Raw genomic sequence first — 18,862 nt, forward strand, 5'->3', positions numbered from 1 at the left:
TTTGACCCGTGGTCCATAGTTTTCTATATGGACAAAAACAAATTCTTCCTTATATTATACCAGGATGCCAAAAAAAAAACCTGTATACACATTTTAAGAGATGCTATCTATGCATTACTTTTCGAAGTTGAATTGAACTACAGTAGCAATGTGTAGTATGACGTTCGCTCAAAAGATGGTGTTAATCCATTGAATGCTAGTGTCACCATGTGATAGGCAGGACAGTCAAAGAAAATGGCAGAAGCACGGCTGTCATTCGAGAAGCGCAAGACCATTTTGAAGTGGTATTTGAAACTCGAGAATGTTGTGGAAGTACAACGACAGTGGAGATATGAATGAGCAACAGAACTTCCAACACAGCTAACAATTGCATGCCTTTGTGATAGGTGTGAGACACATGGTCCTGTGTGTGATGTGCACAAGGGAAGATCTGGGAGGCCTCGCACAGCAATAAGTCTTGCTTCTTCTGCTATGGTGTAGGAACAGTTTACATGCTCACCACAGAAGTCTATCAAACAATGTTCTCCATAATCAAAAGTGTCTAGACACTGATGGGAACCACTTTAATCACCTCTTGTAATTGCAGAAGTCAAACGTGACTTGTATTCATTTTTTGCTATCAGTATATATTGAGTATTACAATTAATACAGTTTTTTCCTTTCTTAAAATGTTTCTACATTTTTTTGGCACCTCTGTATATTACAGGATATATTTTTGTATTTGCGACACTGGGAGATTGAGAGTAAGAAAAGATTTTTTAAACAAGACCCAAAGTAACAAATATAACTGAAAAGTTAGCTCTATTTCACTACATCAAAATTATAACTTCCTGGTGACAAGAGACTCATAAACAAGGTTAAGAAATAAGAAGTCCATTTTAAACAGTACTGTGGATTAGCTACTCTGATTGACTACCACCATACTCACCCTTATACTAAATGCAACTAAAAATGCAGATTAAATTATAAAAATGTTTAAACTTTATATGCAATGTATTTGTGTTATGGTTAGAAGGTAAGATATATTTAAAAGTTCAAATCCAAGTGAAAATTGAAACTTGAAAAGGTAAGAAAGCTTTCCTTTTGGGGGTATTTGCCAAGCCAGGTGAGCTTGGTTTTCCATTTTCATGGTCTGCTGTGGTGCGGGGTACAGAATTCAAACCCAGAATCGACCTTAGGCGAGAGTCAAGTGGAAGGGCCAGCTCTAGTCCTGCACAAAGCTGAGACCTCAATGTGTGGGTGAATTAAAAATAATACACCCTACCCCTACCATCTGGCCAGGGGACTTAAAACAGTCAATCTTTTCACTGAGTAAAAGGGGCAAAAGTCTCTCCTGTTAATTTCATAGCAATGAGAGTCTTCTCATGAGTTTGCAATCAGAATTTACACACAGAGTGATATGAAGACATCTAAAACTAAGAATTTTATTTAAAGTGGTGTCCAGTGGGTGCCCCAGGCACCTAGCAGACACAAAATAAATCATTACTGAAGAAACTCACCTCCAACCCAAGTTTCAAAGTTCCAAAAATCTTAGCTCACTGTGAAAAATCCAAAAAGTAACATGGAAACGAGTTACCATTAGTGCGAGCTAGTACATAAAACAGAGTCAGACATGGCAAGACTTCCTATGTTGGCATTATCAGATGCAAAATATTAAGTGTGTTCTTTAAGAAGATTGAAAATAAGAGTAAAGAAATGGAAAAAACAATCCTAAAATTCAAAGGGAACCACAAGAGACTCCAAACAGCCAAAGAAATTTGAGCAAGAGAAACAAAGCAGACAGCATCACACTTCCTGTTTCAAAATATATTGCAAGCCTATAGTAATAAAAACAGTATGGTACTGGCAAAAAGACAGAACTATGGACCAGTGGAACAGCATAGAGAGCCGACAAATAAACCCACTTCTTCCTGTAAACTGATCTTCAACAGGGGAACACGTACACACTATGGGAATGGACAGTCTCTTCAATAAATGGTGCTGGAAAAACTGGATATTCACATGCAAAACAATGAAATTGGATCCTTATCCTACACCATACACAAAAACCAACTCAAAATGAATTAAAGACTTAAACGTGAGACCTGAAACTGTAAAACTCTGAGAAGGAAACATAGGGAGAAAACTTCTTGATATCAGCCTTGGCAATGATGTCTTGGATATGACACCAAAACCACAGGTCACGAAAACAGAAATGCACAAGTGGGACTACATTAAACTAAAAGGCTCCTGCAGAGCAGAAGACAAAATCAACAGATGAAAAGACAACTTAGAGAATGGCAGAAAATATTTGCAAACCATATACCTGATAAAAGGTTAATATCCAAAACATATAAGGAACTCAAACAACTCAAAAGCAAAAAACAAACAAACAAAAAAAACATAACCCAATTTTTTTGAAATGGGCAAAAGACCTAAATAGACATTTCTCCATAGAGGATATACAGATGGCCAACAGATACATGAAAAAGTGCTCAACATCACTAATCATGAGGGAAATGCATCTCAAATCCACAACAGAATATCACCTCATACCTGTTAGGATGGCTATTACCACACACACACACAAAAAAAGATAAGTGTTGGCAAGGATGTGGGGAAAAGAGAATCCTTCACTCTGTTGATGGGAATGTAAATTGGTACATTCAGTATGAAACAATATAGAAAACAGTATAAAGGTTCCTCAAAATGTTAAAAAAAAATAGAACCACCATATTACCTGGCTATCCCACTTATGGGTATATACCCAAACAAACTAAAATCAGGATCTCAAAAAGGTATCTGCACACCCACATTTCTTGCAGCATTATTTAGAATAGCCATGATACGGAAAACTACCCAAACGTCCATTAACGGAGGAATGGATAAAGAAAATGTGGTATACATTATACATACAGTAGAATACTACTCAGCCTTAAAAAAGAAAACATTACCATTTGGTACAACGTGGATGAAGTTGGAAGACATTATGCTAAATGAAATAAGCCAGGTACAGAAGGACAAATGCTACATGGTCTTACTTATATCAGGAATCTAACATAGTCAATCTCATAAAAACAGGGGTTACCAGGGACTAGAGGGATGGGGAATAAAGAGGGTGTTGATCAAAGGGTACAAAGCTTCACTTACGCAAAAATGAATTAATCCCAGAGATCAACTGTACACAACAGTGTACATACTTAACAATACTATGGCATATACTTAAATTTCTAAGAGGCTAGATCTTATGTCAAATGTTCTTATCAAAAGAAAAAAGAAGGAAAGAAAATTCTAGAGATGACAGATAAGTTTAGGACAGTGTATGTGGTGATGGTTATACACCTGTACACTTATCTTCAAACTCATCGAGATGTATATGTGGCATATGTACAGCTTTTATGTAAGTCAATCATAACTCAATAAACAAAGAGAAAAGATGAGTAAAGAGCAAGGGACTATAAAAATGACAAAGCATATTTGAAAATAATTAAATGGAACCTTTTGGAAATAAAACATAATCTACATTAACAATTAAATGTAAAACTCAACAGATCAATAAATGCAGGAAAGGTGGGGCAATTCAGAGGCCGTTGCAATAGCCCAGGGACTTTTTCCAGCCAAGATGGTGTAACAGTAACAAGGTTTACCCTCTCAAATTCAAAAACCAAAAACAAAAACTGGACAGTGTATTAAGCATTGAAAGCAGTGATTCCTGAGAGAAGAGAAACAAATGAGGTAAGTTTTGGGGTTGCCTCAGCTTACTAGCAGAGAAATTTTCCAGGTCCAGCACCATTTATTTAAGACAGTACTTTCTCTACTAAATTTCCTTTGAACCTTTGTCAAAAATCAACTGGCCATATACATGTGGCCTATTTCTGTATTCTTTATTTTGTTTCATTGATCATTTGGCCTACAGATAAATATGTATAGTCGTTTTTATTTGTAATCACCCTAAACTGAAACAAACCAAATGTCTACCAACAAGTGAATATAGAAAAAAATTGTGAATATAGCCATCCTAATTAGCAATAAAAAGGATATAATTTTTCATACACACAACAACATGGATCAACCTCAAAATAGTCGTGCTGAGTGAGAAAAACAGCCAGGCCCAAACAAACAAACAAACAAACAACAACACCAGCACACATATTGTAGGATTCCATTTCTATAAAATTCAAGGAAAAGTGAACTAATCTGCAGTGATACAAAGCATATCAATGGTTCCCTGGAGACAGGAGGGCAGTAGGGTGGGCAGGAAGCAGGAGCTACAAAGCGGCACAGAGAAACTGGGCATTATGGCTGCATTCGTTATCTTGTGTTGTTGCTTTCGCAAGTGTGTACATGTGTCAGCATTTACAGAATTGTATACTTTTTAAATGCATAACATGGAAATTCGATATCCCTCAACAGAGCTTTTCAAAAAAATAAGAAAAATTAGTAAATTGTTAAAGATGGATCTGAACCAAGTATCTAGATGACAGCACAAAGTTATTGAAAGTAGAGGTGAAGAGGCATGAAAGACAGAGACCGTCTAGGATACATTATTTCAGCATTCCGGAATGAGAGGACAGAGGATGGGGCAGAGGCAACATCTGAAGAATGATGGCTGAGAAATTTCTAGGTAGACATCAATCCACAGTCATAGAAGCCCCGTGGATTCTTAACGAAATAAATAAAAGTCTCATGTACCTACATACATCAAAGTGGAAGTATGGAACACCGAAGATTAAAAGAAGATCTTAAACGTAGCCAGAGATAAAAAGACTTTCAAAAGACAGATAAGTAGACTTAATAGCTGACTCCTCCACTGCAAAACAGAAGCCAAAGGCTATGGCAATAATAGCTTTATGCACTGAGACAAAATAACTGTCAACCTAGGATTTTATACTCAGTAGAAATGTTTTTCCACAAGGATAGTTTGGAAGAAAACAAAGAAATAAATGGACTTTCAGACTCATAAAAACGCCATTTTTTGTCTCTAAAGGAAATTCTAAAGGACATGCTTCAGACAGAAGAACACAACCCCGGAAGGAAGGTCTGATCTGGAAAAAAGAAGGAAGAGGCAAGACATGTGCAACGTTGTGGGTAAATGTAAATGAATGGGCTTAAAAGACAAGTAACACACTTGGGAAACTATTTGCAATATCTATTGGGTTGTCGGAAAAGTCATGACTCATTTTTGCAACAAAAAACATATAAAAATACATCATGACTTTTCCGGCAACCCGATATAACAGGCAAAGAATATATACAAATCTAGAACAGGCAGAATCCTACAAATTCTGGATGAGCAAAACATTAAAAATCTACTAATAACAAACGTTAGTAGGAATATGGGAGCAGGGCAGACTCTCACCGCCGGAGAAAATGTAAAATGATAAAGCCCTATGGGGAGGGACTGGCTGCTAACTTGTCAAGTTGGAAATGTGATTATCTTATAATGCAGCAATTCCATTTTAAGAAATGGTGTATTTCTTAAATAGGTATATTTCTTAAAATACCTCTTGCATTGTGCCTAAGGAGGCATGTGTAAGCATGCTCATTGCCAAGTTAGCAAAAAAAAAAATAAAAATTTGGAAACAATTTAAATGTCATAAATAGGGCAATAGAAAATAAAATGTGTTATATTCATGGGCTGGAACACTCTATAGCAATAAAGATAATGAATTTGACCTGTACATCACATGGTTAGATCTTCAAAAACACAATATTGAGTTTAAAAATCAAACTGAGGAACAATAAATTTAGAATAATATTTATATATATTTTAAAGACACAAACCAATATATATTATTAGTGGATACATTGATTTTCAAAGTACGAAAACAGCGGTTGAAACAATTAGTGCCAAATACATAAAGCTATATAATTACCTTTTTGGCTTCATTTATTTTGTTTTATATAATGTATAATATATAAAGTAATATTTTTTTAAAGGTTGAGAAGCAAATATAACATGTTCACATTTGTTTATTCTTGATCATTACCCAGGAGTCTGTTATATATTTTCTGAGCTTTCTTGCATTTTTAAATATTAAAAAAAAAAGAGAGCAGATACTCTGATACATGGATTTTAGCATTCATTCTCTGTGAGTTAAGGCCTTGAGGTGAATCTCTGCTGCAGTATTTCATTTTCTGTAGAACATTAAGACAACTGAAGTGAAATGGGGAAGTGAATAAAAAAAACAAAACAGGCTTCTTTCTTGAGGAGAGAACACACGCGTTGATAGATGACAGACAGGGATGCGTCTGTACACATGTGAGTGGGTAGGTGGATGTATATATAAACTGAGACATAAACTGAGACACGCATATATAAAATCATCCATGTGGGTGGATGGATAGATAGTGTGGTAGGCAGAAGAATGACATCCAGACCCTAACCTTCCGAGCCTGCCTGTGTGTATGTCACCTTCCATGGCACAAAAAACCGTGCAGGTGTGACTGAGGGTACAGCAAGAAGATGAGGTTATTGGGGTGAGCACAATCTACCACGTGGTCCCTAGATGCAAGGAGAGGAAGAAGATTGGGGGAGAGAGATGGGAGTTGCAAAGCACAAGGCGTGTTTTGGGGCAGAGCAAAGTATTGTTCCTCCAGGATGCAACCTGGTCCAGCAAACTCAGTATCACCAGGGAACGAGTTAGAAAGGCAGAATCGCAGGCCCCACCCCTGAAGGCATCACAAGGAAAACTCTAGAAAACTCCAGGTGACTTTTGTGCCTGTTGCGGGCTGGGGAGCCTGGGACAATCTACCATCTGGCATACGGGCTCTGGAGTAAAACTTGCTGGCTCAAATCTGGGTCCTTGGTGAGCTCACCTGACCTCTCCAAGTCTCAGTTTTCTCATAAGAAAAAATGGGAAGTGATTGTACAGAGCCCGGCACAGAGCAGCCCTCAGTGATGCTTGCTCTGGTCACCTGGTCCTGGCAGAAATGTGGAATGTTGTCAGGGTCCTCAGAAGAGGGCCTGAATAGCGGTAGGGAAGAACTAGAAATTTGCATTGCCTCTTGAAGAATAGCTAGACTTTGGATCAAATATTGACAGTAGAGGATGGGGGCGCGGGGGGGGGGGCGCTAAGAGCATTCCAGGAAGGGGAGACTGCTAGGAGCCAAGGCATGAGGGGAAAGGCAGAAAAGCATCAGGGATCTGGGCTCAGAGTGTGATTAGAGAACGGAAAGGAGGCCGGCCAAGACAGCTTCAAGTCACACTCAGTGGAGAGGAGGGGATTGTGGGTGAACAAGGCCGAAAAGCTTCATGAGGGGCCAACAGGGGCAGGGGCTGGTTACAGGATTCGATTTAGGACTTGTACCCAGCGGGCAGCCTGAGGGGTTTTGAGCAAACGAGTAAGACAGTGAAAGAATGACACGATGAAGGAGTGGTATTAAAATCCATGTGTTCCCCCCAATTGGTCACTGGTAGAGTATGTGCACACACATCAGAGACATGTCTGCAAGGGCACCCACCTAAACGTTAACGGTGGTTATCCCTGGTGGTGAGGTTGCCAGAATGTTCTATTGCTTTGTCTTTGCTCATCTGTATTTTCTCATTTTTCTGCAAAGGACATGCATCGCTTACATAATTAAAAAAGCAATAAAAGTTGTAAATAATTAACACGCTCTCTCTTCAGGATTTAAACTGGATGGATGTGTTTTCAACTCGGTTATTTCAAATATTTGCTGGATTCCTGGCCTTAGAAAGGCACCGTTGAAAACTACACAGCAATGGGGACACGGGGGGCAGACGGACGGGGAAGCAAGTTCAGTTCTTCACCCGTGAAACTCCAGACCCTGGTCCTGAACAACAGCCCTGTTCTCTGGAGCACAGAGATGCCTTTTGAATCCCACGCGAGGTTTTTCCTGGGGTGTTAGGGAAACCGCAGGCTGCAGTTCCCAACACTACGGGCACATGTGGAGATGACAGAGACGGCCATACACCCTACCTTCTGGAGTTGACGCTCAGTTTCCTTTGCTTGCTGCTCCCGTGGGGTGTCTTCCCCCTCCTCCGAGGTGGTCCTTTCTTCCATTCCGGCTCGGACCCCCGGTCCTGGGATGTCGTCCCCAGGGCTGTTGGGCAGGAGAGCTGAAAATAGCAGGCATGTTGGTATCATATTGCTCCAAGCCCTCAAGGTGGGAACAACAGAGAAGGGTTTGCTCTCTGCAGAGAGGATGCCTATCTGGGGAAATCAAGGCATGGAAATGCTGTATCGCCAAGTGGTCTAAACATTCCTGGGAGGAACCTTCTGGAACGCTGCCTGGGCTGGATCCACAGAGGAAAGCCCAGACTTGCGGTATGAATATTAACTGCAGGCCTAGGGAGCAAGATAGTGTCCCCAGCTCTCCCTCTGGGAACCCCAACACCTGGTACCTAACTGCATTCTGGAGGAAGGAGTGATAACTTGGGCTTTGAATCCCCCCTCTCTCAGGCCCAACAGCTTTGTTATGAACCCACCGCTCTCAGGATGAAGGAAGCGTTGCCACTCCCTCAGGCTCCGCCCACCTGGGGGTAAGAACAGCCCACGAGGCTCTGGAGTCCAGGCCCTGTCATTGTTCCCTGCACTTACACTAGCACTGAAGCTCCAGGACCTTGCCAGTTGCCCTGGCCTGAGACATCCCAGAGCAGCACAACAGCCCTCAATTATAAAATCCAGGTGCGTGGAATTGCTCTCAAGATAGGACTAGAAACTTATCATTTAATCACCAAGTGAGAACTCTCAAGGCAACCCAACGCCTTCCCCTTTTTGGTCACTTCTCCCAGGAAACTCAGAGGTAAGTTGAATCTGATCATAGTAATTATTTCTCCAGAATCCCTGGTGCAATAACTCTCTCCTTTTAAGAGATGGGTTTTTGGGCCAGCCAAGTGGCGTGTTGGTTAGGAGTTGGCTTGGGATGCCAGCTCTGAGCAGCAGGGCCCTGGTTCGGATCCCACATGAGTGCCAGTGACGCTGTGCCCTCTACAGCTAAGATGGTGAACAACAGCTCAACCTGGAGCTGGGCTGCCTTGAGTCGCTGGCGACGGCGTAGGCTGCAGTGGGGCTGCAGTCGGCTACCGTGAGCCGCCGTCCAATAGCCGGCGAATGAATGCCTCTCCCAGGAAAAGCGCAATAATAATACCAACATGGGCCAGTGAAGCGACATCCTCTACAACTAGACTGAAGAACAAAAGGACAGCAACTTGTCTGTTTCCCTCCCCTGATTCCCCAATGCTGTTCCCTCACCCCAATTCCAGAATAAAATCTTTTTTAAAAAGATGGGTTTTTGCCTAGAGTCTATCTCCCAACAAGAGTTTCTGGTTAATAATCTTAGATGGCCCAGACTCTCTCCTGGGCAACACTTCCTTTCACTTTTTGCCTCTGCTACCAGGAAGCTCAGAGTTAAATTTTATGTCTACTTATAAAAATGACCTCAGCCAGAGTCTTGGGTACAATAATTCTTTCCTTCGACATTTATCTTGTCATAATTTTCTTTTGTTCTGCATTATTGGCCTCGATTCTCTCTGCCCTATATGTGGTAGCCTCAACTTCCCTCTGGAAAAGGCTGGGAAGGCCTTCTAACAGCAGAGGCTCCAGGGATGGCTTCACGCTTTCTCTCCATCATGAGCTTGCTCCCTCAGCTCTGGGGCCCGGGGACAAAGCTAAGCGTTACCTTTGACATGTGTGCCTGCCGTCCTTCGCTGGGGCTTGTCCTGGTCCGTCCTCCAGACATCGCCTTGCTCACCGGCCGGGTGTCCGGACCCTCATCTGGGGAGCTGCCACCAGGGAAGTGCAATGCCAAGTACACAGAAGTGGCCTCCTTCTGCTCCATGGGCAGCGGGAGGCTACGGTTCAAGCAACACCACGTGAGCCGGGGCTTGGCCCTCAGCGAGGGGAAGGGGCCCCGGGCCCCGCAGCTCCCAGGAGTCTCTGAGCGGGTGCACCAGGCCAGCTCAGGCCAGCCTGGGGGCGTGAGGGCCGAGAGGGAGCAGCAGGTGCTGAGCGCTGGGGGAGGGGGCCCTGAGGGACGCTCTCGTGGGGCATTCTCAGGAGGTTTTCCCATCTCTCTGCTGGGTGTCCAGGGACTTGGGACACCACCAGAGGGCCGGGCCCTTGCCCCAGCGCCACCCATGCAGGGGCTTCCACTGTCATGGGTCTCTCTCCTCCGGGAGTCACCGGTCAGGGTGCGCAGGAAAGAGGCCGTCTCCCTGAGGGCCCCAGTGGCTGAGCCCAGAGACACCCCAGCTGCTGGGGTGCTGGTGTCCAAGTCTCTTTTCTCATCTCCTTGCACCCCCTTTCTCCTGTCCCACAGCTTGGACCAGCTGGGGTCCTCCCCGTAGCTGTCTGCTCTACCTGGGGCCAGGCCTGAGGCTGGGCCCGGAGGCAGGAGGGTCCCCAGCCCTGACCCAACAAAAGAGGCCAGTTTCTCGGGCTGCCCGCTCCCGCAGAGAGGGTCCTGGCCTTGGCCTGGACCCTGGGCGCCAGGTCGTAGGAGGTGGGTTTCTCCCTGAGGTAACTTGAGGAGGTACTTGGGGGGGAAGGCAGTGTCTGACGTGGCGGCGAGGACGCTGGGCGCCCGAGGCGGGGTTGCCAGCTGGGCGTGGCATCCGGGGACTACGGCTGTAGGACACAGTGTGAGCTCCTTGTCCCTCGGCCCCACTGGCCTCAGGGACACGGAAGAAGCAGCGGAAGAAGCGCCAGAGCCCTCCGCAGGCCTGTCCCTGGCTGTCGCCATGCCGTCAGCACTCCCGTGCAGCCCCCCTGGCTTGTCCCCAGCGTCACTGTCCTGGTTCCAAGATAGTGGGGAGGCGGCCTGCTCGGGGCCCCCTGGGGGCTCACCTCCCTCTCCCAGAGGCCCCAGCTGCTCCTGGCAGCTCAGCTCCTCCACCCTCAGCTTCTTCCTCTCTGAGGGGAGCTTGTCCTCCTTGGGCTGGGGCTCCCCAGAGCTGCCGCTGGGCCGTCTCAGGACGGTTTGGACCCGCTGACAGGTGTCCTTCATACCCCCACCACCGCAGGCGCCTCCTCCGTCCAGCTTGGGGTCTGGCAAAACTGGCCTGGGAGCCTCTAGGTCCTTTCCTTTGAGGGGACCAGGTACTGGGGACAGCTGACACCCCAATTCCAGCCTCCCGTTTGGAGGAAGCAAAGGGCTCTCACTGCCCAAAAAGAGGGGTTCTCTGCAGTTTATGGTTGGGGGTGACACAGCCCTGTTCACCCTGGGCTGGTCACTGCCTCCTGCTCTGGCCACCGTCTCCCCCTGGTTGGGAGGCTCAGTCACCAAGGTCTCCATGGCTGGCGGACTTCTCCAAGGCCCTGGCTTGGCCCCCACAGAAGTGTCCCCACAGACAAGGGTCCTCCCGTCCTGCAACGGGGCTCTGCCCTGGCACCCATCTGCCTCTTCCTGAAGAGGACAGTCCAGCTCTGTCCCACTGCCCACTCTGGCCTCCCTCGCCTTCTTGCCTCCCCGGTGGCCGGCTTTCATCTTCTGGTAGATTCTCTTGAACGTCTCCTTCCCGTACACTTGCCACTTCTCCTGGGGAAACATCTTCAGCTTCCTCTGGCTGCATTTCCTACTGGCCGCTCTGCCCTTGCAGGCTGCACCACCCCCGACAGCAGCTCTGTTTCCCTCTAGGTCCTCTGCAGGGGCGGCGGCATCTCCGATGGGGGGGCACAGCAAGTCCTCCACTGCAGCCTGTCTGACCAGGGCCCGGGGGTGACAGCTGGGGACATCTACCAGTCGGGCAGGGATGGGCCTGGGGCTCAGAGCCTTCTGCCTCCTGGGGCAGGTGTCCTGGGGGCCTGAGGGCTCCTGCCACATCCTGGTGTCCTCAACGAAGGGCAGCGAGTTGCTCCTGGTGACAGGAATGCACTCCACGGTGGTGGAGAGCTGAGTGGGGACGGAGTGAAAGAACAGGGGCCGGGCCTTGTCCGGGGGGGTGCAGGTTGAGCGGGTGGAGCAGAGCGCCCCCCGCCTCCTCCGGCCGGGCTCCAGCGCCCGGATCTCAAAGTGGAAGGAGTCCTTGTAGGTGTAGGGCATGGGGAGGTCAATGCTGCCCTGCTTGGACAGGATGGTCTTACGAGGCCGCACGTTGTCTAGCTGGGGGTCGTCCACCACGGCCTGGTTGTGTGAGATGAGCCTGGCAATCCGCTCCTCCAGCTGCCTCTTCTCCAGCTCCAGGCTGGCCCCCCGCCCTCCCGGCTCGGCCCTGGCGCCCCCAGGCCCCGGGACCCCTTCCCCCTCGGACTCAGCACTGTGCTCTGACAGGCTGTGCAGGGGGCTGCAGGGGGCCAGCGGCTGCTCCACGCTGTCTGATCGGGACAGGTAGCCTGAGTCGGTGCTCTCGCACTTTCTCAGCCGGCCCTCCAACGCCTTGGCATCCCAGGGCTTCTCCGAGGACGTCGTCTGCTGCTGCTGCAGAGAGCACGACCTGCCGGCCGGCGGAGACTTCTGCTCCGGCAGCTTACGCCTGGGCTGCGGGCCGGCCTGGGGGAGCCCAGGGGAAGCCGTCCAGGTAGAGTCCAGGGGGGCCTCCCTGTCAGCGAATGCAGACCCTGGACAGGGAACAGTCTCCAGCCTCAGGTCCAGGTTCTTGGCAAGCGGGCACACATGGGCAGGGGGCTCCGGGCAGTGCCCAGTGCCCTGCCGGCCTGGAGAAAGGGGTTTCTCTGATCTGGCCCCATCACTCCCACTCTGGCTCCAGCTGTCGCCCTTGCCAGCGCCTCTGGAGGTCTTCCCAGCCTTGTCCCCCTCCTCCGGGAGGCTGCCCCCAGTGCCATCAGACTCCGAGGGCAGCCGAGAGTTGTTGAGATGCGTCTGGGTGCGTCTGTGCTTGTACAGGTTGCTCTGCGTCTTAAAAGCGATGCCACAGCTGGCACATGGGAAGGGCCTCTCCCCCGTGTGGGACCGGATGTGTTTCTCCAAGACGCTGGGCTTCAGGCAGTCCCGGCCACAGTGTGGGCAAAGGTGCTTGCCAGAGCTGCGCACCTTCCCTGGACTGCCCAGGGGGGCAGCCAGGCCCGGTGACAGGACAGGCAGAGCACCCACGATGTTCACGGTGAGCAGGGGGGCTGCCGGCTTCCCGACCCGGGAAGGGCCAGGTCCTTCAGGCTGCAGCACGGGACTGAGAATGAAAGGCACGCCGCCCCCATCCACGCTGCCCGTCACTAGGGGGGCACGCGGCTGGAGGCCCCCGGGAGGCACTGTGTGGTACAGGGGGATGGGCAGGGCCTTCAGGAACACGGCAGGGGCCAGGCCCTGCTCCGGCGGCAGAATGACAGGGCCCAGGGTCAGGCGAGGCAGGGCCTGTCCACCGGGGGTCCCTGAGGGTCCGGGAGCAGGAGCTGGCTGGTCCCTGGCAGGTGAGGCAAGGCAGGTGAGTTCTGGCACCTCCATCCCACATCATCTGGATGACCCAGGAGGCCGGGTTACCTGCGGACAAAACCAAACTTTACCTGTCTTCTTATCACAGAGCACACTCTCCCCTGCTTCCCACCAGGCAGCTCATCACCCTGCGGAAGCCTGACAAGAGTCCCCCAAGAAAAGTACTCTCATCCCCATGTGAGGAAAGGGGAACTGAGGCTTGCAGCCGAAGGGACCTGTCATGCAGCTGAAACGTGGCAACAAAGGCCTGGTGAATCCTGTCTCTTATTTAACATGTTCAAAGGGAACTCTTGATTCTTGCCCTCCACAGGGCTCCATGACAGGCTTGTCGCTGTCACCCCCTGACACCCAGCACAGTGCCCTGTCCAGAGGACACACTCAGAAAATGTGCTGGCTTCGTGAAAAAGCAAAGTTGTGTAGCTCAGAAAGGTCCTCAAAGCCCGCAGTGACCCCATGCTTTGGGGCAAGTCCCTTTCCTTATCTGGGACTCAGTTGCAGGATCTGTAAAATGGGCATGGAAGCTCCCTGGGGCTCTTCCCACTCTGCAGTTCTGTCTCTGCTGTTGGATGAGGCAATAAGGAAGAAAGCTGATCAGAGGGGATGCTTACAGGATCTAGCCAATGAAAATACACAACTCTGACAAAATTTGAATTTCAGATAAACAATGCAGTTCTTTAGTATACATCCCAAATCTTGCATGTGTCCTGCTTATATTAAAAAATTACACTTGATTCACCTGAAATCCCAATGAGACGAGAATTCTGTATTTTACCTCACCAGAAAAAGGAGCACTTCCTCAACCTCAGGATCAGGCTTGGGTCTCTGCTCAAAGGTGGGGCTTTCAAAGCCCATCACATCCAGCTGAGACACAATTGGTTCCCTCTCAACCAGGAGGACCACCTGGGCAAATGCTAAGCAAGGGAGCAAGGGAGACCCAGCCATGCTCTTCAAACAACGAAAGGGAAAGCCAGACACGATGGGAAAATGCCAGATAGGCCCGTGGTTCCAGGGTTCGGGTCTCCAGCTCCTTCTCCCTTGAGCACCTATCCTCCAGGGTCTTCATAAGCACACTTCAACTATCCCCCAGCTCTGCTCCTCAAGAAAATAAACCCAAATTCCCGCCTTCAGCAACAAAATTGTCCCAGCAGGGTAAGGTGGAGGCAGTGGCATGCTGGAACCCACTCATGCCACTGGGTCACAGTGGCTCACAAGAGCTGATTGTTAAATTCTCAGGAATTTCTCAAGCTGGTTGTTAACCATGGTCGCCATAAATAAAAGTTAAATTATATAATCTTACAATTCAATAAATTATACTAAAAGAAACGGTACTACAACTGGGTATCACATGCAAAAGAATGCACTTCAACCTCTACCTCACACCATATACAAAAATCAAACTCAAAATTGATCCAAGACCTAAATGTAAGAGCTAAAACTGTGAAACTCTTAGAAGAAATTATAGGAGTAAATAGTCATGACTTTGGATTTTGCAATGACTTCTTAGAGATGACACCAAAAGAATAAGCAATTCAAAAAAAAGATAAATTGGACTTCCTCAAAATTAAAAACTTTTGTGCCCCAAAGGACACACCAAGAAAGTGAAAAGACAACCCACAGAATGGGTGAAAAATATTTGCAAATCGTACATCTGATATATCCAGAATACATGAAAGAACTTTTATAACTCAATAACAAAAAGACAAGCAACTCAATTTAAAAATGAGCAGAGGACTTGAGTAGACACTTCTCCAAGGAAGATATACAAATGGCCAAAAGCACAGGTAAAGATGCTCACTATCATTAGTCATTAGGAAAATGTAACTGAAAAACACTATGAGATATGACTTTACACCAATGAGCAAGACTATGGTATTATAATAATAACAAACTGGAAGTAAGTGTTGGTGAGGATGTGGAGAAATTGGCACACTTACACGCTGCTGGTGGGAACAGAAAATGGTGGAAAGCAGTTTGGCAGTTACTCCAAAAGTTAAACATAGAACTGCCATATGACCCAGCAATTCCACTTCTGGAATTGAAAATACCAAAAGAATTGAAAATAGGTTTTCAGATAAAAACGCATATGTGAATGTTTATAGCAGCACAATTCCCAATCGCCAAATGTGGAAGCAACACAAATGCCCATCATCTGATGAATGGATAAACAAATTGTGATCTATCCATATAATGGGATATTATTCAGCCATAAAAAGGAATAAACCTTAAAAACATGCTATGATGTGGATGAACCAAGAAAAAATTATGTTAAGTGAAAGAAGCCAGACTCAAAGGGCCACGTTTGTATTATCCCATTTATATGAAATACCCAGATAGGCAAATTTCTGTGTCTATAGACACAGAAAACAAAGTATAGTTGGTTACGAGGGGTAGAGAGATAGAATAAGGAATGCTGCTTAACTGGGTACAAGGCTTCCTTGAGGGGTCCTGAAAATGTTCTGGGACTAGATAGAAGTTGTGGTGGCACATTATGAATGTACTAAATGCCGCTTAATTGTACATGTTAAATAGTTAAAATGGTCAATTTAATGTGTGGATTTTACCTCAGGAAAAAAGGTACTGAATACTCCAAACTCATCACTTACTAATTATTTTATTACACCTTACCATTCTCAGTGTTCTTGAGGTTATTTACGCGGGTGGCATTGGTATAATGTAATAAATACCAGCTCACCCCACATCCCGCCTCTTCCCAATTTTGGGTTCAGTAACGTCATGATCACAGCTTGAAACTGGCCATGGTGGGAGTATTTACACCATGGAAATGGGCGAATGCTACAAGTCAGTTCTTTTTTTTTTTTTTCATCGTAAGACCATCTCTCCCATTCTCTGCTACTCACAAATCTAACGTTATGGATCTCACAAAACAATGCCACCTGCCTCGAAACATTTGAGAGCTCATAGTTATTTAAGGAACGATTTAAAGACAGACATCTTTAGAGACTAGCAGGTAGCCACTAGGATGCCTTGGTGCTGATGTAAGTGGAAGACAACGGCTGACCTCAAGGCGCTGAGTCCTTTCTACTAGCTGAGGAATTTCAAGACGCTCCCCAAGGGAACCGTCAGACCTGAGTTCCTGGCCCTGCTTACCTGGTTTGCTGGTCTCTCCCTGAGACCCAGTTCCCTCGGCCCTCAGGACAGGTCACTTGGGCAGAACTACCGGACGATCAGATGAAACCATGTGCGTAAAAGCACTGAGGGCGGTGCCAGGCACGGAGTCACTTGAGTTCACCTTATTTGAGTGTTCAGCCATTTGCCATAATATTTTGAACTATGAGCTAGTGATTCCTCCCCCTGGCCGCTCCTTCCTCCCACCCGCCTCTCCCCCCACGAGCAGGATCTCCTCACTGCCTCTGGGAAGGGATGCTGCTCAGGTTGGGTTCCCAAGAAAAGGATGCTGTTGCAAGGATTTCATTTGGAAAGTGACTCCGAGAAACACTCGCAGGGGAGCGGGAAGGCCGGGTGACAGCAGCGCTTCCTCACTGTGGGCAGCTGGAGCTTCGTGGGGCTGGGGACACTGAGAGACGGACTAGAACACAGACCTCTGCTACCCCGCGCAGGGGCAAGGGAGTTGCCAAGCACCGAGGGCCACTCCTGAGAGCAACAGTATGCTGGCAGGTCCAGCTGGCCGAGTGGACGTACTGAGCTGGCTCTGGTGGCCCCAGAAAGCCACCAGGCATAGCAATGCTGCCCACAGCTGGCTTCAAAATGATAAGTGCAGGGGGAGATAGACGGGCAGGCCAGCTGTTGGCGCTGCTGTGGGAGAAACAGAATAAGGACTTCTGAATTCTAAAGCCTAAACCCTAAAGAAATTTGAGGAGGACGGGCCAGTGTTCCCAGTCCTCAGGTTATAACCGCCCCTGGGCTGGGAGGAGGTGGGAGGAGAGGAGGCTCTCCAGCTGTGGCTTCAGCGAAGAGTCAGGTGGAGAGGTGACCTGGACCCAGTCCCCCAGGGCCATCTGGGCAGCCCCAGGCCACAGAGCAGCAGCAGCCCACGGCACGCGTCCAGCCAGGACGGGATGGAGGAAGCCCACAGGTTTTCCGCACCTGAAGCCATGCAGCCACCCCAGAATGAATTCCAGAGCACCCAAGAGGGGCCCCGGGGTGACCAGGGAAATGGGCCATAAAATGGGTCAGCAGGTCACGTCCTCGAGGGGTATCTCAGGAGTGGGGGGCCGCTTGGGGAGCTGAGGACCAAGCCCCACACATCCCCCAAAATAAGCCCACCCTCAGGGGGAAGAGAAAAGAAGCCCAGAACTGACTGCCTTAGGGTGGGAGGGATGGGGCTTCACCACAGAAATTCTGGAAAACGAGCGCTACATTTCTGACATACCTGCCATGACTATTATTTTGCTCTCTCTGCAGCCTGTTCTCTGATCGCAGCAAAATTGACGCCTTTTAGTAGCAGCTGATCCCTGCCGGCAAGAAAAGGAGCCAGCTAGCACCTTCCCAGGAAATGGCACTTTTTTCTGGAAACCTCAAAGGGCCGCTGCTAATTTTTCTCTGAATCGAGGAAGTGGCAGATCGTATCATCCGTGTTAGACTAATGGGGAAACCAAGGCACAGGTTTAGGAAGGTGGGTATCAGAAAGATTCTGGGAAGACCACCTGGTCAGCTGGACTCATTGTCAAGTGCTCACCCCTTACCATCACAAGGGTCCACAACACAGACAGCATGACGGAGCCATCACGTCCTCCATTCTGCCGTGTACGCAGCCCCCACCTCCCGTGACCCCCAAGCCAGTAATATTCTTTGGTACAAGCATGCAGCATTACGGAGACATGAACAGGGGGTAGGAGAAACAAAGCACAGCAGTGACCATTCCCAAAGCCCCCATTCTCAGAAACAACCCACAAAGGAGCAAAGAAACAGGCTTTATAAATTCACATTTGGGGCCCCTTGGAGAAATGTACAAAATGTGTTAAGCACCTTTTCACAAAGAACTTGGGGGCTGAGACTGTTATTTTAGTTATAAGTTTCCCAAGCTTCAATCGGTCCTGCACCCCCTCACCGGCTGTGCCATGTGTGGGGACCACTCAGCCCGCTACTTCCTCCCATCCCTGGGTAACGGGTCTCTGTTTTGCTGAAATACCCCAACTCTTAAGGGAACTGTTTGCACAACAGTGTGGATGTACATAGAGCCACTGAACTGCACACTTCAACATGGTTAGCATGACAAATTTTATGGTATGTTTACTTTACAACTTTTAAGAAGTTAAAAAAAAAAGAGGGAGGGAGGTGGAAGTCATATCTTTACTTGGTGATCCAAAAACTTAGAATCACATAAGAACTCGCACACGGACGTTTATGGCAGCTTTAGTCATAATTGCCAAAACTTGGAAGCCACCGAGATGTCCTTCAGTAGGTGACGGATAAATAAACTGTGGTCCACCCAGACCTTGGAATATTATTCAGCGTTAAAAAGAAATGAGCTGTCAAACCAGGAAAAGACATGGAGGAAACTTAAATGCACGCTACTAAGTGAAAGAAGCCCATGTGGAAAGGTTACATCCTGTAT

General features: G+C 47.6%; 1 protein-coding gene across 2 annotated transcripts in view; it reads right to left on the bottom strand.

Moving 5' to 3' along the window:
• ZNF831 (zinc finger protein 831) overlaps nt 1-18,862 on the bottom strand; it is a 97,368-nt gene that overhangs the window by 50,856 nt on the left and 27,650 nt on the right. For both annotated transcript variants that reach the window (XM_019637118.1, XM_019637119.1), the window contains exons 2-3: nt 9,622-13,374; nt 7,920-8,059 (exon numbers count right to left, since the gene is read on the bottom strand). In XM_019637118.1, coding sequence (XP_019492663.1) covers nt 7,920-8,059; nt 9,622-13,338 — 3,857 coding nt within the window. In that variant the 5' untranslated portion in view covers nt 13,339-13,374. The remainder of the gene's footprint in view (nt 1-7,919; nt 8,060-9,621; nt 13,375-18,862) is intronic.

The sequence above is a fragment of the Hipposideros armiger genome, unplaced genomic scaffold, assembly GCF_001890085.2.
Source record: "Hipposideros armiger isolate ML-2016 unplaced genomic scaffold, ASM189008v1 scaffold_32, whole genome shotgun sequence".
Lineage (NCBI taxonomy): Eukaryota > Metazoa > Chordata > Mammalia > Chiroptera > Hipposideridae > Hipposideros > Hipposideros armiger.